At 53.0% G+C, this 24,126-nt stretch overlaps 1 protein-coding gene across 1 annotated transcript in view; it reads left to right on the top strand.

The window, feature by feature from the left end:
* LOC131586564 (protein AHNAK2-like) overlaps positions 1-23,656 on the top strand; it is a 51,776-nt gene extending 28,120 nt beyond the window's left edge. Inside the window, exon 7 of the mRNA XM_058853576.1 lies at positions 702-23,656. Within this exon, the coding sequence (XP_058709559.1) occupies positions 702-23,096 (22,395 nt within the window). The 3' untranslated portion in view covers positions 23,097-23,656. The remainder of the gene's footprint in view (positions 1-701) is intronic.
* Positions 23,657-24,126: the final 470 nt, after the last annotated feature.

Below are 24,126 nucleotides of genomic sequence, written 5' to 3'. Positions count from 1 at the left end.
GCGTCTTCTTAAGACTTAGGTATGTATTTAAAGTTAGTATCATGAATATTCATGGTTAAAAGAAATCCCACACAATATTTGCAGCTTTTTAAATATCTTTAAGAGACTATAGATTTTACATTAATACACAATCTTGTTGTAGGGTATAAAGATATTCTTTAGTGAGTCAGCATTATTTTATTGTTAGTTGTCCACTGATGGAACAGACTTGGGTAATCTCTATAATACTTATATTCAGTATGCTCAGAAATGTAAAATATCAGTAAATACTTTTATCCAAAGGTCCTTTGTAAGATTTTATATTAAAAAAAAGTGTCTAACCACTGATATTTTGATAGACCTATGATCTCTTCATATGTTTTCATCAATTTAAAAAAAATTTTCCTCAGATACATATATATAAATACTATATATAACATATATTTGTACAGACATCTATAGATATATATGTAGAAACCTCTGTTTACTGCAGTGTTTTGCAAGGAATCAAAATCTTCAGAAATACATATAATACAGCCCATTTATTTTACATAATTTCTGCTTGACATTGTATATTTGTATAATCTTCAGGATTTTTTTTATATAACAAGTAGATACAAGTAATAAGAAGAACATTTTTCTACTATTTTATAGCATGTTTTTTATTTTCTGTTGCACCTATATTTAGGTTACTTGTAATCTTCTGACTACTATTCTTTTAGGAAAAAGAACTCAGTGACAGCATTCCTGAAGAAACACCCCATGTTTCAGGAAAAGACATTTCAGAAGAAGACAGGGAAACATTAATTGTAAGCCAAAGGCTGGGAAGAAGTAAGAGACCTAAAAAAGATAGATTATCATGGCCGAAATTTCAAACAATCAAAAATAAAAAGATATTGAGGCACAGAAGATCTCATAGTACATCAGATGCATATGAGCCTGCTATACAGGATATTTCCCCTACAAGCACAGACACAGAGTCTCAATTTCCACAAGAAGTCCATACGAAAGAGAAGAAAGGAAGCCAAAGGAAGCTGAAGTTCCCTAGCATTGGATTCAGAATGCACAGATCCAAACCAGAACCCCAAGAGAAGCAAAAAAAAGAAATAAAAACTACACTGATATCTGAAAGAGAAAACATACATAAAGATGATATAAGCCTGGAAAATCCTGAAATCTTAACTCTTGAATACACCACATCTTCTGCTTATGAAATGAAAGCAGGGGAGAGATATGAAACTTTAACAAAAGACTTAAAAGAGATGAAAAATGGCATTCCGTCTCAAGTGAAACAATGCCCTGAGGTTGAAATAAGCATTAAAAAAGAAAAAGACAAGGAAGCAACATCAAAATTTAGTGTACCTGAAGTACCAGACATAACAACAGAGATACCAAAGCCCAGCTTAGAAACAGCTGATCTGAAAGTAAGCCCAACTAAAAAATCACCCCAAGCCTCATCAAAATCCCGGAAAAAGAAACAGAAAGGAACAGCAGACAAAAAAGATGAAGAAAGCGGAATTAACACAGACTTGAAGGGTCACACAGCTGAAGGGTCTGTACAGGTAAAAGGCCTAGAAATAGGTACTGCTAAAGCAGAATTACAGACATCTGACGCACTGGAAAGAAGAGAAAATCAAGCAGAAGAGGACATACAGATAGTAAATATTCAGAAAATAAATTATGGAATTTCAATGCCCAAAAGAAAAGACAAAGAGACTGATGCCACCAAACAGGGAGGTGATGATCCACAGTCAGTACCAGACAAAATAGCTGATATGACTTCAGAGGACAGCAAGAATTTCAGTGTGAAATCTCTTATGCCAGATGCAGAATCAGAAGTGTCTACTTGGAAAATACAAATGCCATCATTCAAAGTTGCCAAAACACCAAAAGCTGATATGAAAATAGCAAGAGAAGAAAGCAGAGAGGACAGAGAAGATAGGGTAAAAAGGGAAGGAATAGAGGAAGACGGCATGCCCACAAATGATAAAGCTTTAAATGTAGAAATTGGAACGAGGACAGGAGAAAAAGATATAGACGGGAAAGAAAGCAAATTCAGATTGCCAAAGTTAAAATTCCCTACCTTTACCTGGTCAACTACAAAGGAAGAAACAGCCCAAGCTGAAGCACAGCTAAGTGAAAGAGAAGTAAAACTGAAAACCCTAGAATATGCAGAAGGGCTTCAGGTCAGTGGAACAACAGAAGAAGTAACAGTTCCAACTGCTGAAATAATGGTAGGCATATCCAAAGTACAACTAGATCAGGACGACATAAAACAAACGAAAAAAGGCAACATGACAAGTCCAAAGAAAACAACATTGAAATCTTCCACAATAAAAATTAATTCTGAAGAAACAAAGGGAAAAACACTGATTACAAAATATGATACAGAAATGCAGAACAGAGAATTCAATAAAAAATCAATACACGAAACATCAGAAGTTACAAAATCAGACATCCAAGTTGGCAAGGTGGACATCACCCTCCCCTCCATTGATGTCACCCTTCCACAGGCCAGCGCTGACCTGCAGGCGCCTGAGGCCACCCTCAGCGTGGAAGGAGAAGCCAAAGTCCCAGAGAAGGAGGCCACCAAGACCAAGGAGGGCAAGTTCAAGATGCCCAAGTTCGGCATGCCTTCCTTTGGCTGGTCCAGCAGCAGAGAGGCCAAGGGCACTGTGGCCGCCGAGGTGGACGTCAGTCTCAAGGAGCCTGAAGTGACGGTGCCCTCGGCAGCCGTCCAAGCGGACGTGACGCTGCCCTCAGCGGACATCCAAGCGCCCGGCGTGGAGGCGACGGTCGAGACCGTGGCTGTAGCAGCAGAGGGCGAGAAAGGCCGATTCAAGATGCCCGACGTCAAGATGCCCAGCGTCAAGCTGCCCAAAGTCAAAGGTCCCCAGGCGCAGATCAGCCTGCCCAAGGATGAGGTTTCATTGCCCAAAGGCCAGGAGGGTGAAGTCACCCTTCAAGGCCCAGAGGCCGAAGCCAGCCTGGAAATGGCTGCCGGCAAAGCTGAGGGCAGTGGCTTGAAAATACACATGCCCAAAGTCAAGGTGCCCAGCGTGGTCTTCTCCAAGCCCACTGTCAAGTCTCCCAAACTGGATGCAGACGTCAGCCTCCCACAGGCAGAGCTGAAGGCCACCGATGCTGACGTCAGCATTGCGGCCCCTGACATCAAGCTGCCCTCTGTCCAAGGCTCCCTCGAGCTGCAGGCGCCCGATGTAGACCTCAAAGCGCCCTGCGCCGAAGGCAAGCTCGAGCTGGAAGGTACTGGCTTGAAAGGCAAACTCAAGATGCCCAAATTTGACAAGCCCAAATTCTCAGTGTCCTCCCCCAAAGCGGAGTTGCCCGCAGCCGAGATCAGCGTGCCCAGCGCAGAGGTCGACCTGCCCTCTGCCACCGTGACAGCCGCGGGAGAGGGCCCGGGGCTGGGTGTCAAAGCCGACGTCCCCGGTGCCAAGACCGAAGGCGCTGGCTGGAAGCTGGAGAAGCCCTCCCTCAAGATGCCCAAAGCTGACATCAAAGCCCCCAAGGTGGACGTCAGCCTGCCCTCCGTCGACGTCACCCTTCCACAGGCCAGCGTTGACCTGCAGGCGCCTGAGGCCACCCTCAGCGTGGAAGGAGAAGCCAAAGTCCCAGAGAAGGAGGCCACCAAGACCAAGGACGGCAAGTTCAAGATGCCCAAGTTCGGCATGCCTTCCTTTGGCTGGTCCAGCAGCAGAGAGGCCAAGGGCACTGTGGCCGCCGAGGTGGACGTCAGTCTCAAGGAGCCTGAAGTGACGGTGCCCTCGGCAGCCGCCGAAGCGGACGTGACGCCGCCCTCAGCGGACATCCAAGCGCCCGGCGTGGAAGCGACGGTCGAGACCGTGGCTGTAGCAGCAGAGGGCGAGAAAGGCCGATTCAAGATGCCCGACGTCAAGATGCCCAGCGTCAAGCTGCCCAAAGTCAAAGGTCCCCAGGCGCAGATCAGCCTGCCCAAGGCTGAGGTTTCATTGCCCAAAGGCCAGGAGGGTGAAGTCACCCTTCAAGGCCCAGAGGCCGAAGCCAGCCTGGAAGTGGCTGCCGGCAAAGCTGAGGGCGGCGGCATGAAAATACACATGCCCAAAGTCAAGGTGCCCAGCGTGGTCTTCTCCAAGCCCACTGTCAAGTCTCCCAAACTGGATGCAGACGTCAGCCTCCCACAGGCAGAGCTGAAGGCCACCGATGCTGACGTCAGCATTGCGGCCCCTGACATCAAGCTGCCCTCTGTCCAAGGCTCCCTCGAGCTGCAGGCGCCCGATGTAGACCTCAAAGCGCCCTGCGCCGAAGGCAAGCTCGAGCTGGAAGGTACTGGCTTGAAAGGCAAACTCAAGATGCCCAAATTCGACAAGCCCAAATTCTCAGTGTCCTCCCCCAAGGTGGAGTTGCCCGCAGCCGAGATCAGCGTGCCCAGCGCAGAGGTCGACCTGCCCTCTGCCACCGTGACCGCTGCGGGAGAGGGCCTGGGGCTGGGTGTCAAAGCCGACATCCCCGGTGCCAAGACCGACGGCGCTGGCTGGAAGCTGGAGAAGCCCTCCCTCAAGATGCCCAAAGCTGACATCAAAGCCCCCAAGGTGGACGTCAGCCTGCCCTCCGTCGACGTCACCCTTCCACAGGCCAGCGTTGACCTGCAGGCGCCTGAGGCCACCCTCAGCGTGGAAGGAGAAGCCAAAGTCCCAGAGAAGGAGGCCACCAAGACCAAGGACGGCAAGTTCAAGATGCCCAAGTTCGGCATGCCTTCCTTTGGCTGGTCCAGCAGCAGAGAGGCCAAGGGCACTGTGGCCGCCGAGGTGGACGTCAGTCTCAAGGAGCCTGAAGTGACGGTGCCCTCGGCAGCCGCCGAAGCGGACGTGACGCCGCCCTCAGCGGACATCCAAGCGCCCGGCGTGGAGGCGACGGTCGAGACCGTGGCTGTAGCAGCAGAGGGCGAGAAAGGCCGATTCAAGATGCCCGACGTCAAGATGCCCAGCGTCAAGCTGCCCAAAGTCAAAGGTCCCCAGGCGCAGATCAGCCTGCCCAAGGCTGAGGTTTCATTGCCCAAAGGCCAGGAGGGTGAAGTCACCCTTCAAGGCCCAGAGGCCGAAGCCAGCCTGGAAGTGGCTGCCGGCAAAGCTGAGGGCGGCGGCATGAAAATACACATGCCCAAAGTCAAGGTGCCCAGCGTGGTCTTCTCCAAGCCCACTGTCAAGTCTCCCAAACTGGATGCAGACGTCAGCCTCCCACAGGCAGAGCTGAAGGCCACCGATGCTGACGTCAGCATTGCGGCCCCTGACATCAAGCTGCCCTCTGTCCAAGGCTCCCTCGAGCTGCAGGCGCCCGATGTAGACCTCAAAGCGCCCTGCGCCGAAGGCAAGCTCGAGCTGGAAGGTACTGGCTTGAAAGGCAAACTCAAGATGCCCAAATTTGACAAGCCCAAATTCTCAGTGTCCTCCCCCAAGGCGGAGTTGCCCGCAGCCGAGATCAGCGTGCCCAGCGCAGAGGTCGACCTGCCCTCTGCCACCGTGACCGCTGCGGGAGAGGGCCTGGGGCTGGGTGTCAAAGCCGACATCCCCGGTGCCAAGACCGACGGCGCTGGCTGGAAGCTGGAGAAGCCCTCCCTCAAGATGCCCAAAGCTGACATCAAAGCCCCCAAGGTGGACGTCAGCCTGCCCTCCGTCGACGTCACCCTTCCACAGGCCAGCGTTGACCTGCAGGCGCCTGAGGCCACCCTCAGCGTGGAAGGAGAAGCCAAAGTCCCAGAGAAGGAGGCCACCAAGACCAAGGACGGCAAGTTCAAGATGCCCAAGTTCGGCATGCCTTCCTTTGGCTGGTCCAGCAGCAGAGAGGCCAAGGGCACTGTGGCCGCCGAGGTGGACGTCAGTCTCAAGGAGCCTGAAGTGACGGTGCCCTCGGCAGCCGCCGAAGCGGACGTGACGCCGCCCTCAGCGGACATCCAAGCGCCCGGCGTGGAGGCGACGGTCGAGACCGTGGCTGTAGCAGCAGAGGGCGAGAAAGGCCGATTCAAGATGCCCGACGTCAAGATGCCCAGCGTCAAGCTGCCCAAAGTCAAAGGTCCCCAGGCGCAGATCAGCCTGCCCAAGGCTGAGGTTTCATTGCCCAAAGGCCAGGAGGGTGAAGTCACCCTTCAAGGCCCAGAGGCCGAAGCCAGCCTGGAAGTGGCTGCCGGCAAAGCTGAGGGCGGCGGCATGAAAATACACATGCCCAAAGTCAAGGTGCCCAGCGTGGTCTTCTCCAAGCCCACTGTCAAGTCTCCCAAACTGGATGCAGACGTCAGCCTCCCACAGGCAGAGCTGAAGGCCACCGATGCTGACGTCAGCATTGCGGCCCCTGACATCAAGCTGCCCTCTGTCCAAGGCTCCCTCGAGCTGCAGGCGCCCGATGTAGACCTCAAAGCGCCCTGCGCCGAAGGCAAGCTCGAGCTGGAAGGTACTGGCTTGAAAGGCAAACTCAAGATGCCCAAATTTGACAAGCCCAAATTCTCAGTGTCCTCCCCCAAGGTGGAGTTGCCCGCAGCCGAGATCAGCGTGCCCAGCGCAGAGGTCGACCTGCCCTCTGCCACCGTGACAGCTGCGGGAGAGGGCCTGGGGCTGGGTGTCAAAGCCGACATCCCCGGTGCCAAGACCGAAGGCGCTGGCTGGAAGCTGGAGAAGCCCTCCCTCAAGATGCCCAAAGCTGACATCAAAGCCCCCAAGGTGGATGTCAGCCTGCCCTCCGTCGACGTCACCCTTCCACAGGCCAGCGTTGACCTGCAGGCGCCTGAGGCCACCCTCAGCGTGGAAGGAGAAGCCAAAGTCCCAGAGAAGGAGGCCACCAAGACCAAGGACGGCAAGTTCAAGATGCCCAAGTTCGGCATGCCTTCCTTTGGCTGGTCCAGCAGCAGAGAGGCCAAGGGCACTGTGGCCGCTGAGGTGGACGTCAGTCTCAAGGAGCCTGAAGTGACGGTGCCCTCGGCAGCCGCCGAAGCGGACATGACGCTGCCCTCAGCGGACATCCAAGCGCCCGGCGTGGAGGCGACGGTCGAGACCGTGGCTGTAGCAGCAGAGGGCGAGAAAGGCCGATTCAAGATGCCCGACGTCAAGATGCCCAGCGTCAAGCTGCCCAAAGTCAAAGGTCCCCAGGTGCAGATCAGCCTGCCCAAGGCTGAGGTTTCATTGCCCAAAGGCCAGGAGGGTGAAGTCACCCTTCAAGGCCCAGAGGCCGAAGCCAGCCTGGAAGTGGCTGCCGGCAAAGCTGAGGGCGGCGGCATGAAAATACACATGCCCAAAGTCAAGGTGCCCAGCGTGGTCTTCTCCAAGCCCACTGTCAAGTCTCCCAAACTGGATGCAGACGTCAGCCTCCCACAGGCAGAGCTGAAGGCCACCGATGCTGACGTCAGCATTGCGGCCCCTGACATCAAGCTGCCCTCTGTCCAAGGCTCCCTCGAGCTGCAGGCGCCCGATGTAGACCTCAAAGCGCCCTGCGCCGAAGGCAAGCTCGAGCTGGAAGGTACTGGCTTGAAAGGCAAACTCAAGATGCCCAAATTTGACAAGCCCAAATTCTCAGTGTCCTCCCCCAAGGCGGAGTTGCCCGCAGCCGAGATCAGCGTGCCCAGCGCAGAGGTCGACCTGCCCTCTGCCACCGTGACAGCCGCGGGAGAGGGCCCGGGGCTGGGTGTCAAAGCCGACGTCCCCGGTGCCAAGACCGAAGGCGCTGGCTGGAAGCTGGAGAAGCCCTCCCTCAAGATGCCCAAAGCTGACATCAAAGCCCCCAAGGTGGACGTCAGCCTGCCCTCCGTCGACGTCACCCTTCCACAGGCCAGCGTTGACCTGCAGGCGCCTGAGGCCACCCTCAGCGTGGAAGGAGAAGCCAAAGTCCCAGAGAAGGAGGCCACCAAGACCAAGGATGGCAAGTTCAAGATGCCCAAGTTCGGCATGCCTTCCTTTGGCTGGTCCAGCAGCAGAGAGGCCAAGGGCACTGTGGCCGCCGAGGTGGACGTCAGTCTCAAGGAGCCTGAACTGACGGTGCCCTCGGCAGCCGCCGAAGCGGACATGACGCTGCCCTCAGCGGACATCCAAGCGCCCGGCGTGGAGGCGACGGTCGAGACCGTGGCTGTAGCAGCAGAGGGCGAGAAAGGCCGATTCAAGATGCCCGACGTCAAGATGCCCAGCGTCAAGCTGCCCAAAGTCAAAGGTCCCCAGGCGCAGATCAGCCTGCCCAAGGCTGAGGTTTCATTGCCCAAAGGCCAGGAGGGTGAAGTCACCCTTCAAGGCCCAGAGGCCGAAGCCAGCCTGGAAGTGGCTGCCGGCAAAGCTGAGGGCGGCGGCATGAAAATACACATGCCCAAAGTCAAGGTGCCCAGCGTGGTCTTCTCCAAGCCCACTGTCAAGTCTCCCAAACTGGATGCAGACGTCAGCCTCCCACAGGCAGAGCTGAAGGCCACCGATGCTGACGTCAGCATTGCGGCCCCTGACATCAAGCTGCCCTCTGTCCAAGGCTCCCTCGAGCTGCAGGCGCCCGATGTAGACCTCAAAGCGCCCTGCGCCGAAGGCAAGCTCGAGCTGGAAGGTACTGGCTTGAAAGGCAAACTCAAGATGCCCAAATTTGACAAGCCCAAATTCTCAGTGTCCTCCCCCAAGGTGGAGTTGCCCGCAGCCGAGATCAGCGTGCCCAGCGCAGAGGTCGACCTGCCCTCTGCCACCGTGACAGCTGCGGGAGAGGGCCTGGGGCTGGGTGTCAAAGCCGACATCCCCGGTGCCAAGACCGAAGGCGCTGGCTGGAAGCTGGAGAAGCCCTCCCTCAAGATGCCCAAAGCTGACATCAAAGCCCCCAAGGTGGATGTCAGCCTGCCCTCCGTCGACGTCACCCTTCCACAGGCCAGCGTTGACCTGCAGGCGCCTGAGGCCACCCTCAGCGTGGAAGGAGAAGCCAAAGTCCCAGAGAAGGAGGCCACCAAGACCAAGGACGGCAAGTTCAAGATGCCCAAGTTCGGCATGCCTTCCTTTGGCTGGTCCAGCAGCAGAGAGGCCAAGGGCACTGTGGCCGCCGAGGTGGACGTCAGTCTCAAGGAGCCTGAAGTGACGGTGCCCTTGGCAGCCGCCGAAGCGGACATGACGCTGCCCTCAGCGGACATCCAAGCGCCCGGCGTGGAGGCGACGGTCGAGACCGTGGCTGTAGCAGCAGAGGGCGAGAAAGGCCGATTCAAGATGCCCGACGTCAAGATGCCCAGCGTCAAGCTGCCCAAAGTCAAAGGTCCCCAGGCGCAGATCAGCCTGCCCAAGGCTGAGGTTTCATTGCCCAAAGGCCAGGAGGGTGAAGTCACCCTTCAAGGCCCAGAGGCCGAAGCCAGCCTGGAAGTGGCTGCCGGCAAAGCTGAGGGTGGCGGCATGAAAATACACATGCCCAAAGTCAAGGTGCCCAGCGTGGTCTTCTCCAAGCCCACTGTCAAGTCTCCCAAACTGGATGCAGACGTCAGCCTCCCACAGGCAGAGCTGAAGGCCACCGATGCTGACGTCAGCATTGCGGCCCCTGACATCAAGCTGCCCTCTGTCCAAGGCTCCCTCGAGGTGCAGGCGCCCGATGTAGACCTCAAAGCGCCCTGCGCCGAAGGCAAGCTCGAGCTGGAAGGTACTGGCTTGAAAGGCAAACTCAAGATGCCCAAATTTGACAAGCCCAAATTCTCAGTGTCCTCCCCCAAGGCGGAGTTGCCCGCAGCCGAGATCAGCGTGCCCAGCGCAGAGGTCGACCTGCCCTCTGCCACCGTGACAGCCGCAGGAGAGGGCCCGGGGCTGGGTGTCAAAGCCGACGTCCCCGGTGCCAAGACCGAAGGCGCTGGCTGGAAGCTGGAGAAGCCCTCCCTCAAGATGCCCAAAGCTGACATCAAAGCCCCCAAGGTGGACGTCAGCCTGCCCTCCGTCGACGTCACCCTTCCACAGGCCAGCGTTGACCTGCAGGCGCCTGAGGCCACCCTCAGCGTGGAAGGAGAAGCCAAAGTCCCAGAGAAGGAGGCCACCAAGACCAAGGACGGCAAGTTCAAGATGCCCAAGTTCGGCATGCCTTCCTTTGGCTGGTCCAGCAGCAGAGAGGCCAAGGGCACTGTGGCCGCCGAGGTGGACGTCAGTCTCAAGGAGCCTGAAGTGACGGTGCCCTTGGCAGCCGCCCAAGCGGACGTGACGCTGCCCTCAGCGGACATCCAAGCGCCCGGCGTGGAAGTGACGGTCGAGACTGTGGCTGTAGCAGCAGAGGGCGAGAAAGGCCGATTCAAGATGCCCGACGTCAAGATGCCCAGCGTCAAGCTGCCCAAAGTCAAAGGTCCCCAGGCGCAGATCAGCCTGCCCAAGGCTGAGGTTTCATTGCCCAAAGGCCAGGAGGGTGAAGTCACCCTTCAAGGCCCAGAGGCCGAAGCCAGCCTGGAAGTGGCTGCCGGCAAAGCTGAGGGCGGCGGCATGAAAATACACATGCCCAAAGTCAAGGTGCCCAGCGTGGTCTTCTCCAAGCCCACTGTCAAGTCTCCCAAACTGGATGCAGACGTCAGCCTCCCACAGGCAGAGCTGAAGGCCACCGATGCTGACGTCAGCATTGCGGCCCCTGACATCAAGCTGCCCTCTGTCCAAGGCTCCCTCGAGCTGCAGGCGCCCGATGTAGACCTCAAAGCGCCCTGCGCCGAAGGCAAGCTCGAGCTGGAAGGTACTGGCTTGAAAGGCAAACTCAAGATGCCCAAATTTGACAAGCCCAAATTCTCAGTGTCCTCCCCCAAGGCGGAGTTGCCCGCAGCCGAGATCAGCGTGCCCAGCGCAGAGGTCGACCTGCCCTCTGCCACCGTGACAGCCGCGGGAGAGGGCCCGGGGCTGGGTGTCAAAGCCGACGTCCCCGGTGCCAAGACCGAAGGCGCTGGCTGGAAGCTGGAGAAGCCCTCCCTCAAGATGCCCAAAGCTGACATCAAAGCCCCCAAGGTGGACGTCAGCCTGCCCTCCGTCGACGTCACCCTTCCACAGGCCAGCGTTGACCTGCAGGCGCCTGAGGCCACCCTCAGCGTGGAAGGAGAAGCCAAAGTCCCAGAGAAGGAGGCCACCAAGACCAAGGATGGCAAGTTCAAGATGCCCAAGTTCGGCATGCCTTCCTTTGGCTGGTCCAGCAGCAGAGAGGCCAAGGGCACTGTGGCCGCCGAGGTGGACGTCAGTCTCAAGGAGCCTGAAGTGACGGTGCCCTCGGCAGCCGCCGAAGCGGACGTGACGCTGCCCTCAGCGGACATCCAAGCGCCCGGCGTAGAGGCGACGGTCGAGACCGTGGGTGTAGCAGCAGAGGGCGAGAAAGGCCGATTCAAGATGCCCGACGTCAAGATGCCCAGCGTCAAGCTGCCCAAAGTCAAAGGTCCCCAGGCGCAGATCAGCCTGCCCAAGGCTGAGGTTTCATTGCCCAAAGGCCAGGAGGGTGAAGTCACCCTTCAAGGCCCAGAGGCCGAAGCCAGCCTGGAAGTGGCTGCCGGCAAAGCTGAGGGTGGCGGCATGAAAATACACATGCCCAAAGTCAAGGTGCCCAGCGTGGTCTTCTCCAAGCCCACTGTCAAGTCTCCCAAACTGGATGCAGACGTCAGCCTCCCACAGGCAGAGCTGAAGGCCACCGATGCTGACGTCAGCATTGCGGCCCCTGACATCAAGCTGCCCTCTGTCCAAGGCTCCCTCGAGCTGCAGGCACCCGATGTAGACCTCAAAGCGCCCTGCGCCGAAGGCAAGCTCGAGCTGGAAGGTACTGGCTTGAAAGGCAAACTCAAGATGCCCAAATTTGACAAGCCCAAATTCTCAGTGTCCTCCCCCAAAGCGGAGTTGCCCGCAGCCGAGATCAGCGTGCCCAGCGCAGAGGTCGACCTGCCCTCTGCCACCGTGACAGCCGCGGGAGAGGGCCCGGGGCTGGGTGTCAAAGCCGACGTCCCCGGTGCCAAGACCGAAGGCGCTGGCTGGAAGCTGGAGAAGCCCTCCCTCAAGATGCCCAAAGCTGACATCAAAGCCCCCAAGGTGGACGTCAGCCTGCCCTCCGTCGACGTCACCCTTCCACAGGCCAGCGTTGACCTGCAGGCGCCTGAGGCCACCCTCAGCGTGGAAGGAGAAGCCAAAGTCCCAGAGAAGGAGGCCACCAAGACCAAGGACGGCAAGTTCAAGATGCCCAAGTTCGGCATGCCTTCCTTTGGCTGGTCCAGCAGCAGAGAGGCCAAGGGCACTGTGGCCGCCGAGGTGGACGTCAGTCTCAAGGAGCCTGAAGTGACGGTGCCCTCGGCAGCCGCCGAAGCGGACGTGACGCCGCCCTCAGCGGACATCCAAGCGCCCGGCGTGGAGGCGACGGTCGAGACCGTGGCTGTAGCAGCAGAGGGCGAGAAAGGCCGATTCAAGATGCCCGACGTCAAGATGCCCAGCGTCAAGCTGCCCAAAGTCAAAGGTCCCCAGGCGCAGATCAGCCTGCCCAAGGCTGAGGTTTCATTGCCCAAAGGCCAGGAGGGTGAAGTCACCCTTCAAGGCCCAGAGGCCGAAGCCAGCCTGGAAGTGGCTGCCGGCAAAGCTGAGGGCGGCGGCATGAAAATACACATGCCCAAAGTCAAGGTGCCCAGCGTGGTCTTCTCCAAGCCCACTGTCAAGTCTCCCAAACTGGATGCAGACGTCAGCCTCCCACAGGCAGAGCTGAAGGCCACCGATGCTGACGTCAGCATTGCGGCCCCTGACATCAAGCTGCCCTCTGTCCAAGGCTCCCTCGAGCTGCAGGCGCCCGATGTAGACCTCAAAGCGCCCTGCGCCGAAGGCAAGCTCGAGCTGGAAGGTACTGGCTTGAAAGGCAAACTCAAGATGCCCAAATTCGACAAGCCCAAATTCTCAGTGTCCTCCCCCAAGGTGGAGTTGCCCGCAGCCGAGATCAGCGTGCCCAGCGCAGAGGTCGACCTGCCCTCTGCCACCGTGACCGCTGCGGGAGAGGGCCTGGGGCTGGGTGTCAAAGCCGACATCCCCGGTGCCAAGACCGACGGCGCTGGCTGGAAGCTGGAGAAGCCCTCCCTCAAGATGCCCAAAGCTGACATCAAAGCCCCCAAGGTGGACGTCAGCCTGCCCTCCGTCGACGTCACCCTTCCACAGGCCAGCGTTGACCTGCAGGCGCCTGAGGCCACCCTCAGCGTGGAAGGAGAAGCCAAAGTCCCAGAGAAGGAGGCCACCAAGACCAAGGACGGCAAGTTCAAGATGCCCAAGTTCGGCATGCCTTCCTTTGGCTGGTCCAGCAGCAGAGAGGCCAAGGGCACTATGGCCGCCGAGGTGGACGTCAGTCTCAAGGAGCCTGAAGTGACGGTGCCCTTGGCAGCCGCCGAAGCGGACGTGACGCTGCCCTCAGCGGACATCCAAGCGCCCGGCGTGGAAGTGACGGTCGAGACTGTGGCTGTAGCAGCAGAGGGCGAGAAAGGCCGATTCAAGATGCCCGACGTCAAGATGCCCAGCGTCAAGCTGCCCAAAGTCAAAGGTCCCCAGGCGCAGATCAGCCTGCCCAAGGCTGAGGTTTCATTGCCCAAAGGCCAGGAGGGTGAAGTCACCCTTCAAGGCCCAGAGGCCGAAGCCAGCCTGGAAGTGGCTGCCGGCAAAGCTGAGGGCGGCGGCATGAAAATACACATGCCCAAAGTCAAGGTGCCCAGCGTGGTCTTCTCCAAGCCCACTGTCAAGTCTCCCAAATTGGATGCAGACGTCAGCCTCCCACAGGCAGAGCTGAAGGCCACCGATGCTGACGTCAGCATTGCGGCCCCTGACATCAAGCTGCCCTCTGTCCAAGGCTCCCTCGAGCTGCAGGCGCCCGATGTAGACCTCAAAGCGCCCTGCGCCGAAGGCAAGCTCGAGCTGGAAGGTACTGGCTTGAAAGGCAAACTCAAGATGCCCAAATTTGACAAGCCCAAATTCTCAGTGTCCTCCCCCAAGGCGGAGTTGCCCGCAGCCGAGACCAGCGTGCCCAGCGCAGAGGTCGACCTGCCCTCTGCCACCGTGACAGCCGCGGGAGAGGGCCCGGGGCTGGGTGTCAAAGCCGACGTCCCCGGTGCCAAGACCGAAGGCGCTGGCTGGAAGCTGGAGAAGCCCTCCCTCAAGATGCCCAAAGCTGACATCAAAGCCCCCAAGGTGGACGTCAGCCTGCCCTCCGTCGACGTCACCCTTCCACAGGCCAGCGTTGACCTGCAGGCGCCTGAGGCCACCCTCAGCGTGGAAGGAGAAGCCAAAGTCCCAGAGAAGGAGGCCACCAAGACCAAGGACGGCAAGTTCAAGATGCCCAAGTTCGGCATGCCTTCCTTTGGCTGGTCCAGCAGCAGAGAGGCCAAGGGCACTGTGGCCGCCGAGGTGGACGTCAGTCTCAAGGAGCCTGAAGTGACGGTGCCCTTGGCAGCCGCCGAAGCGGACGTGACACTGCCCTCAGCGGACATCCAAGCGCCTGGCGTGGAAGTGACGGTCGAGACCGTGGCTGTAGCAGCAGAGGGCGAGAAAGGCCGATTCAAGATGCCCGACGTCAAGATGCCCAGCGTCAAGCTGCCCAAAGTCAAAGGTCCCCAGGCGCAGATCAGCCTGCCCAAGGCTGAGGTTTCATTGCCCAAAGGCCAGGAGGGTGAAGTCACCCTTCAAGGCCCAGAGGCCGAAGCCAGCCTGGAAGTGGCTGCCGGCAAAGCTGAGGGTGGCGGCATGAAAATACACATGCCCAAAGTCAAGGTGCCCAGCGTGGTCTTCTCCAAGCCCACTGTCAAGTCTCCCAAACTGGATGCAGACGTCAGCCTCCCACAGGCAGAGCTGAAGGCCACCGATGCTGACGTCAGCATTGCGGCCCCTGACATCAAGCTGCCCTCTGTCCAAGGCTCCCTCGAGCTGCAGGCGCCCGATGTAGACCTCAAAGCGCCCTGCGCCGAAGGCAAGCTCGAGCTGGAAGGTACTGGCTTGAAAGGCAAACTCAAGATGCCCAAATTTGACAAGCCCAAATTCTCAGTGTCCTCCCCCAAGGCGGAGTTGCCCGCAGCCGAGATCAGCGTGCCCAGCGCAGAGGTCGACCTGCCCTCTGCCACCGTGACAGCCGCGGGAGAGGGCCCGGGGCTGGGTGTCAAAGCCGACGTCCCCGGTGCCAAGACCGAAGGCGCTGGCTGGAAGCTGGAGAAGCCCTCCCTCAAGATGCCCAAAGCTGACATCAAAGCCCCCAAGGTGGACGTCAGCCTGCCCTCCGTCGACGTCACCCTTCCACAGGCCAGCGTTGACCTGCAGGCGCCTGAGGCCACCCTCAGCGTGGAAGGAGAAGCCAAAGTCCCAGAGAAGGAGGCCACCAAGACCAAGGACGGCAAGTTCAAGATGCCCAAGTTCGGCATGCCTTCCTTTGGCTGGTCCAGCAGCAGAGAGGCCAAGGGCACTGTGGCCGCCGAGGTGGACGTCAGTCTCAAGGAGCCTGAAGTGACGGTGCCCTTGGCAGCCGCCCAAGCGGACGTGACGCTGCCCTCAGCGGACATCCAAGCGCCCGGCGTGGAAGTGACGGTCGAGACTGTGGCTGTAGCAGCAGAGGGCGAGAAAGGCCGATTCAAGATGCCCGACGTCAAGATGCCCAGCGTCAAGCTGCCCAAAGTCAAAGGTCCCCAGGCGCAGATCAGCCTGCCCAAGGCTGAGGTTTCATTGCCCAAAGGCCAGGAGGGTGAAGTCACCCTTCAAGGCCCAGAGGCCGAAGCCAGCCTGGAAGTGGCTGCCGGCAAAGCTGAGGGCGGCGGCATGAAAATACACATGCCCAAAGTCAAGGTGCCCAGCGTGGTCTTCTCCAAGCCCACTGTCAAGTCTCCCAAACTGGATGCAGACGTCAGCCTCCCACAGGCAGAGCTGAAGGCCACCGATGCTGACGTCAGCATTGCGGCCCCTGACATCAAGCTGCCCTCTGTCCAAGGCTCCCTCGAGCTGCAGGCGCCCGATGTAGACCTCAAAGCGCCCTGCGCCGAAGGCAAGCTCGAGCTGGAAGGTACTGGCTTGAAAGGCAAACTCAAGATGCCCAAATTTGACAAGCCCAAATTCTCAGTGTCCTCCCCCAAGGCGGAGTTGCCCGCAGCCGAGATCAGCGTGCCCAGCGCAGAGGTCGACCTGCCCTCTGCCACCGTGACAGCCGCGGGAGAGGGCCCGGGGCTGGGTGTCAAAGCCGACGTCCCCGGTGCCAAGACCGAAGGCGCTGGCTGGAAGCTGGAGAAGCCCTCCCTCAAGATGCCCAAAGCTGACATCAAAGCCCCCAAGGTGGACGTCAGCCTGCCCTCCGTCGACGTCACCCTTCCACAGGCCAGCGTTGACCTGCAGGCGCCTGAGGCCACCCTCAGCGTGGAAGGAGAAGCCAAAGTCCCAGAGAAGGAGGCCACCAAGACCAAGGACGGCAAGTTCAAGATGCCCAAGTTTGGCATGCCTTCCTTTGGCTGGTCCAGCAGCAGAGAGGCCAAGGGCACTGTGGCCGCCGAGGTGGACGTCAGTCTCAAGGAGCCTGAAGTGACGGTGCCCTTGGCAGCCGCCCAAGCGGACGTGACGCTGCCCTCAGCGGACATCCAAGCGCCCGGCGTGGAGGCGACGGTCGAGACCGTGGCTGTAGCAGCAGAGGGCGAGAAAGGCCGATTCAAGATGCCCGACGTCAAGATGCCCAGCGTCAAGCTGCCCAAAGTCAAAGGTCCCCAGGCGCAGATCAGCCTGCCCAAGGCTGAGGTTTCATTGCCCAAAGGCCAGGAGGGTGAAGTCACCCTTCAAGGCCCAGAGGCCGAAGCCAGCCTGGAAGTGGCTGCCGGCAAAGCTGAGGGTGGCGGCATGAAAATACACATGCCCAAAGTCAAGGTGCCCAGCGTGGTCTTCTCCAAGCCCACTGTCAAGTCTCCCAAACTGGATGCAGACGTCAGCCTCCCACAGGCAGAGCTGAAGGCCACCGATGCTGACGTCAGCATTGCGGCCCCTGACATCAAGCTGCCCTCTGTCCAAGGCTCCCTCGAGCTGCAGGCGCCCGATGTAGACCTCAAAGCGCCCTGCGCCGAAGGCAAGCTCGAGCTGGAAGGTACTGGCTTGAAAGGCAAACTCAAGATGCCCAAATTTGACAAGCCCAAATTCTCAGTGTCCTCCCCCAAGGCGGAGTTGCCCGCAGCCGAGATCAGCGTGCCCAGCGCAGAGGTCGACCTGCCCTCTGCCACCGTGACAGCCGCGGGAGAGGGCCCGGGGCTGGGTGTCAAAGCCGACGTCCCCGGTGCCAAGACCGAAGGCGCTGGCTGGAAGCTGGAGAAGCCCTCCCTCAAGATGCCCAAAGCTGACATCAAAGCCCCCAAGGTGGACGTCAGCCTGCCCTCCGTCGACGTCACCCTTCCACAGGCCAGCGTTGACCTGCAGGCGCCTGAGGCCACCCTCAGCGTGGAAGGAGAAGCCAAAGTCCCAGAGAAGGAGGCCACCAAGACCAAGGACGGCAAGTTCAAGATGCCCAAGTTCGGCATGCCTTCCTTTGGCTGGTCCAGCAGCAGAGAGGCCAAGGGCACTGTGGCCGCCGAGGTGGACGTCAGTCTCAAGGAGCCTGAAGTGACGGTGCCCTCGGCAGTCCCAGTACTGGATATATCATCGCCTGACTGTGATGTGCAGTCTCCCACTTCTGGTGTTTCGCTGCTGTCTTCTGCTTATAAAGAGGAGGAATTTGGTAAATCTCAATCTCCTGTATTTCGAATCCCTAAAATTTCCCTTTCTAAAAGTTTTAAACCTCCTGCACAAAGGCAATCTGGGCTTGATGTTTCTGTTTCCAAAACTCATCCTTTAACAGAGGAAGCTTCTTCTGTTTCTTCTGAGAATGCTGGATATAAATGTTTGCCTGATATTAAGGGAGAGAGTGTATCTAAAAGTACCAAATTCAAAGTACCTGGCATTGGTTTCTCTAAAGCTGAAGTTACTTCATCGAAAATTGATCTGGAGTCCTCATTAGAAAAGGGGGATGATATTACTCTTACTAAATATCAAAGTAATCTAACAGAATCTCAATCAAAAGTAGCATCTCTTGCTGACGAAAATCTTTCAGATTTTGAAATTTTAAGTGATGATGGTTTTGAGGAGCAAGGTGGTTTAAAGCTAGAGGGGAAAACAACATCTGCTGCAATATCTCTGGTTGACACAGAGGTCACAGTTAAAATTCATAAATTCCGAAGACCAAAATTCAGAATTCGATCTAAGGGAAAAGCGTCTGAAAGTGACATGGTTTCTAGTGTGGAATCTGAAATTAGCAAGGGAAGGATAACATCTGATATGACTGATCCTGATATTGAAAACCCAGCTCAAATCTCTGATGCCCAGCTTGGTGTGAAGTTGCATAAGCCTTCTCTTGAAGTTGTTCTGGATGCACCAACAGTGGATCCAAATCTCTTACCCATGGAGGTTACCTTGCCAAAATTAGAAGCAGAAATCCATTGCCCAGATTTAAAGTGCAAGGCAGAACAGGAAGTAATTACGGAAGAGAGGGGTACTGAGGAGAAAGAAAACAAATTTAAATCATCAAAATTCAAACTACCTTCATTTAGGTGGTCACCAAAGAAAGAAGCTGTTGCTTCTTCTCATGTTGAAGAACATCTAGAAGGACCCACTTCGTATACTTTATCTGGAGACATGGAATCTGAATTAACTTTTCCTGCTCCTGAGAATCAATACATCCATGAAGAATTTGATACAACAGAAAAAGATGGTGAAAAGGCCAAAACCAAGAAGTCCCAATTTACCATGCCAAAGATCTCATTCCCTAAAATGAAGGGTCAGAAAGTACAGGTCTCTCTGCCTGTACTGGAAACTGATGTTTCTGGACTCAAACAAGAAAAAGAAGGTGTTTCTGATCAGAAGTCTGAGAAAGGGAGTAGTGGAGAAGGGGCAGGACTGGGCATAAAAGTGCCAAAAGTTACAGTCCCAACTTTGGAATTTTCTAAACCAGAAGCCAAAGCTCCCAAAATGGAGATGGATATTAGCATGCCTACAGGTGAGGTCACAGTTCCTACCTGTGAAGAAGATGAGCTGAGAAGATTGAAATCAGCTGCTGCTAGTGCCAGCCTCTCCACCTCAGATATTAAGATGATACCTGAAGGTTCGCTTGAGGTAAAGAGTCCTGACATAAGCGTTGAAAGAACATCAAGTGAAATTGCTGTGGGTGATGAAGAGATAAAAGCTGAAGGTTCTGAAGGGAAAACAAAAATGTCTAAATTCCAAATGCCAAAAGTAGGAATTACACTTTCTAAAGGGAAAGGATCACAAAAGGATGTTGGCCAATCCAAATCAGAAGTCAAGGTTCCTCAGCTAAAAGCAATGGTAGAAATATCTGACATTGCTGTTGAAGCACCAGACTTGGAGGTGGAATGTGGCACAGAAACAGAGACTTACAGCCCTGAAGCCAAAATTACTAAACCTGACAGTAAGGCATCAGAGGCTGATTTTCACCTCCCATCAGCTGAAATTTCTGTTCCAAAAACAGACAGTGATATTCAGGATTCAGATGCAGCAGTAAAGATCAAGAAGGAAATAAAGCAAGATGGAGATGGAGAAGAGAAAGAAGGACATTTCAAAATGCCGAAATTCAAACTTCCATCCTTCAGTTGGTCACCAAAGAAGGAAGCAAGTGTTAAATCAGATTCTGAAGCAAATTTGGAAGATCAAAAGCTTGCTGTCATGTCAAGCGGAATAGACACAGAAGTAAAAGGAACTGCAACTGATGATCAAGGTAGTGGGCCAGACCTTGATCTGGAAATATCTGCAGGAAAAGTTGAACAAAAAAGTCCAATTAAAAAGCCACAGTTTGTCATGCCTAAAATTTCACTCTCCAAGATCAAGGTTCCAAAATCTCAGTCTCATTCACCAAAAGTTGAAGCTGATGCTACTCTTCCTAAAACAGAAATAGAAGGTGATGATTCAATTAAGATACCTGATATAGAAAAAAGTCATCCTGAAGGGACTGAAGAAGGGGCACAAATAAGCATAAAACTGGCTGACACTATGGTCCACACTCTAGAGTTTTCCAGAGTAGAAACTGAAGCCTCTAAAACTGAAGTAACAGTCAGCTCAGCAAAGATTGATGATTCTTTGACTCCCTCAGAGGGGAGTTTTCAACCGGTTAACTTAATTTCAAGTTCCACCAATGAATGTAACATTCAAAAAACAGGTATTAAGCTCCCCAAAGGAGAAGCTTCAGTTGATTTGAAGAGCCCTGATATATTAACAGAAAGCTCATCAGTTGTGGATGGAAGAAAAGTGAAATTGGAAGGTCCTGAAGGGAAGATTAAAATGCCCAAATTCCAGAAGACAAAGTTTGGAATCTCCCTAACAAAAGGGAAAGTCCCCGACACAGAGATCAGCTCCCCAAAAATAGAAACTGAGCTACCCCAGCTAAGAACAACAAACAAAATTGCTGACATTGCTGTGGGAGTTCCAGCATCAGAACTTAGATCTGATATGTCAGATCCTGGAGTAGTTGATGGTAAGATAAAAACACCTCAAGCTCTGATGGGTGCCATTGAAGATGCAAAGGTAGACATAAGCACCCAGTCAGTGTCTAAACCAAAGACAGAGGGAGTTATTGAGAGTCTTGAGGAGAAGGAAATCAAATTGAAAGAAAAAGAAATAAAAGCTGAAGAAGTTCAGACTGAAGAATATCAGGGATGGTTTAAAATGCCAAAATTCAGAATACCTGCATTTGGGAGGTCATCCTTAAAAGAAAAAAAAAGTGATGTTGATATTGAAAGAAGTATGGAAAAGGCTCAGGCAACTATTCCTTCTGCTAAAGTACAAACTGAAACAAGTATTCCTGAAAATACCTTCTCATTACCACATGCAGTTGCTGAAATTACTATTGGAAAAGAAGGGATTCAAAAATTAGGAGATTCTGTGAAGTGTTCTGATGCTTGCTTGCCAAAGATGGAAGGAGATATTTCATTATCCACAGAAAGAACAGACAGTAGAGTGAATATTCCAAAAATTGAAACTTACGCAGATGTAGTTAAGCGCAGTGCTGAAGGACATACTTCAGAAATCACCGTGTCTGCAGCAGAATTGCCTAAATCATACCCAAGTGCTTCAGAAACTGACAAAGAGAAGAGTTCAATAAATAGGTTTCCTACAAGTACTCTGACGTTTCCAGAGCATAAAGGCAAATCATGGGATATAGAAGATGCAAAGGTAGAAAGTTCCATGAAGTTAGAGACATCAGGGGTAGGATGCAAACCATCGTCAGCTGAAATTACTATGGATGTAACACAGAAGAAAATAGATGTTAATCTTCCAAAGGAAGAGCTAGATATTCAAAATAAAGAGATGGCAATTAAAAAAGGAAAGATAAAGGACGAGGTGAAAATCATAGGAAAAGACGGTGAAGAAAGTCAGTTAAAAAGGACTATATGTGAATGGTCTACAACAAAAGGATCAGAAGATGGTACTTACGTTACTGCTAAGCTGGAAGACCTAAAGGTAGAAGTTCCAACAGTGAAGACAGATGTTAAAATTACTAGAGTAGATCCTGAAATGAAATACCAAGTGAAAAGTGTTGAAAAGGATGTGTCTGCAGGAGTGGAAGTGCAAGTAGAAGACAGAACAGAAACAAGTAAAATTAAAGCATACAAGTTTAAGATTCCAAAGTTTGGAATATTGCATTCAGAAATCAAGGGGTTTGAAGATAATACCAGTTTGCCAAAGTCAGAAGCTGATTCAGCACCTAGAAGTGAAAGAGGCACAGCAGAAATGCAGTTACAAAAACCAGAAGGATCAACTGGCCTGAAAAGTCCAGCTCTAGATGATATAGAAGCATCCACCAGAATAACAGGGGAAACAGTGGACCAAACACAAGGTGTCCCAGAAGTAAGTGTAAGAATTCCCAAACTAAAAATACCAAGATTCACTTTCAGAACTCTTCCAATTGAAGCTGATGTTTTACTGTCAAAAGTAGTAACAGATCCAAAGGGATCTAGTACTGACATTGAAATAGTGCAACTGCAAGCAAGCTCTGCTATCCCTGAAGAAACACCAGGAACTCCAGAGGGGGGTATTCAGAAAGCAAAAAGCAAAATTTTAATGCTGACTGAACCTGACATTAAAACAGCACAAATGACAGCTACCATAGAGTCCTCCCTTTCAAATGCAGGGCGAGACATTCATTGGTCTTATATAGAGGGCCAAGAGGTAAGTGAGAAAGTAGAACCTGAACATGTTGCTATTGAGCGGTGTGAGATTTACACTACTGAAATACTGAAAGAATCAGAGGTTCTGTCATCAGAAGTCAAAACTGCTGCTTTGGGATTCTCATTGCTTAAGGCAAAGTTGCCTGAATCACACAGCGATTTAGACGTGCTGGTCCAGCAGCCATCTCCAACGGGAGGTGAATCAGTGAGAAAACCTACAGGCGCTGGTGAGAGCTTCGGAGTAACAGCCCAGAGAACTGGCAGTGCTGAGCTTAAACTATCTGACAAACCACACTGTGAGTCTGAAGAATCTAGAGGAAAAGTAAGTTTGACAAAGTTGAAAACATCTGCTGCTGAAGTAAAGTGTTCCAGTAAACTGGAAGAGAGTTTTCCTGATACATCACCTCAGGGAATAATAGCAGCTCCCCTCTCTGAAGATGTAGTTGAGGCAGTGGAAGGTGAAGGAAAAGACATAACGAATGAGAAAGAAAAGACTGATAGTAAAAGATCTCCTGGAAGATTCAAATTTTGGCTTCCAAGTATTGGCTTTTCTTCTTCTGGGGATGAAACAAGCACAGATGCAAAACCAGAAATCAAAAAATCAGTTCCAGAAGATGTGAAACCTGCTGACACATCAGATGATTCTGCTAAGCAGGCTGAAAAAACTGGATGGTTTAGATTTCCCAAGCTTGGTTTCACATCTCCTTCTAAAAAGGCTAAGTTTGTTGACAAAGAAGAGGTGGGTGATAAAGAGGGGAGACTCTCAGATGAAGATAGCCCAACAGATAAACCAGATGTGTTTTTTGATGCACAAGAAAGCCTATCACCTAAAGAGATAGGAGAAGGTGAAAAAGCTGAAATTGATGGGGCCTCGTCTATTGTGACATCTTCAGCAAGAACTGAACTAATCTTGTTGGAGGAAGAAAAAGATAGTAAATCTAATATTGTTGGAGATACAACCAAATGAAGGTTGTATTTTCTCAATCCTCAGTGAAAACAAAATCATCTGTATGTACAGAAGAGAATGTTTTCCTGATTTTCTAGTAACTGAAAATTTAAACCCAAGGCTGGTATTCATGAAAACACTTGAACAGAATTTACCACATTCAGATTTTCAAGTATATGTATGTACTAGATTGTACACTAATAAAAATAGTGATTTCTTCATATCTACCCCAAGGGCAAAAGTGTCAGGTGCTATTATGACAGAGCCCATAGTTTGAGTAAAGTCTGAGTAGATACCAGAACCATGAAAGTAAATCATTGAAAAGCTCAATGATAGCAAAAGACTTGTTAAAGAGGCTTCTCAAAACACACCAGTTATATTTAGATTGCAGATTATTTCCAGAATGGGTTCTAAACTTGTACTATGAGAACTATACTTACCTGTTTAGATTTTGGAACTTTCTGATCTATTTTTGCTTTGTTATTAAAATGTTTTTCTTTATTTCAGCTAAGGTAGTATGTATATTCCACAAACACTTTAAAATACAAAATAAAAATTAAATACTAGTGTAGAGAGACTAATGCTTTGCCTCTTCCTCTCTTCTCATTTTTTTATTATTGTGGTGGGTCCTATTTAGCCTTATGATAATTTGAAAAAACCAAAAAAACAGCAAAAACCAACAGAATTATTTCAAGACCATAAAACATGGAACTAAATCTTGTTTGTAAGATACCAGAATAAAACATGCTTCCAAAGAATATTACTCAAATGTGGATAAAGAAATTTTAATGTATATACTTATGGGATAGTTAAATGCTTAGAATGATCTCTCGCACTGGTGGAATTGCTTCAGAGATTTTTCTGGGAAAGGAGGTGTATATAATTATTTGCTCCTTTGTTTATATTAATGCTTCTCTCAAGTGCACAATGAAAACCAAAGTGCATATGTGACAGCCTTCACATGTACCATTAAAACACTGCCTGTATTCTTAATTCACAATAAACTCACCATACAAATAATAACTTGAGTAGCATGACATTACTGACATTT

This window comes from Poecile atricapillus, chromosome 1, assembly GCF_030490865.1.
Source record: "Poecile atricapillus isolate bPoeAtr1 chromosome 1, bPoeAtr1.hap1, whole genome shotgun sequence".
NCBI classification, from domain to species: domain Eukaryota; kingdom Metazoa; phylum Chordata; class Aves; order Passeriformes; family Paridae; genus Poecile; species Poecile atricapillus.
This window is presented reverse-complemented; position numbering and strand designations above follow the sequence as displayed.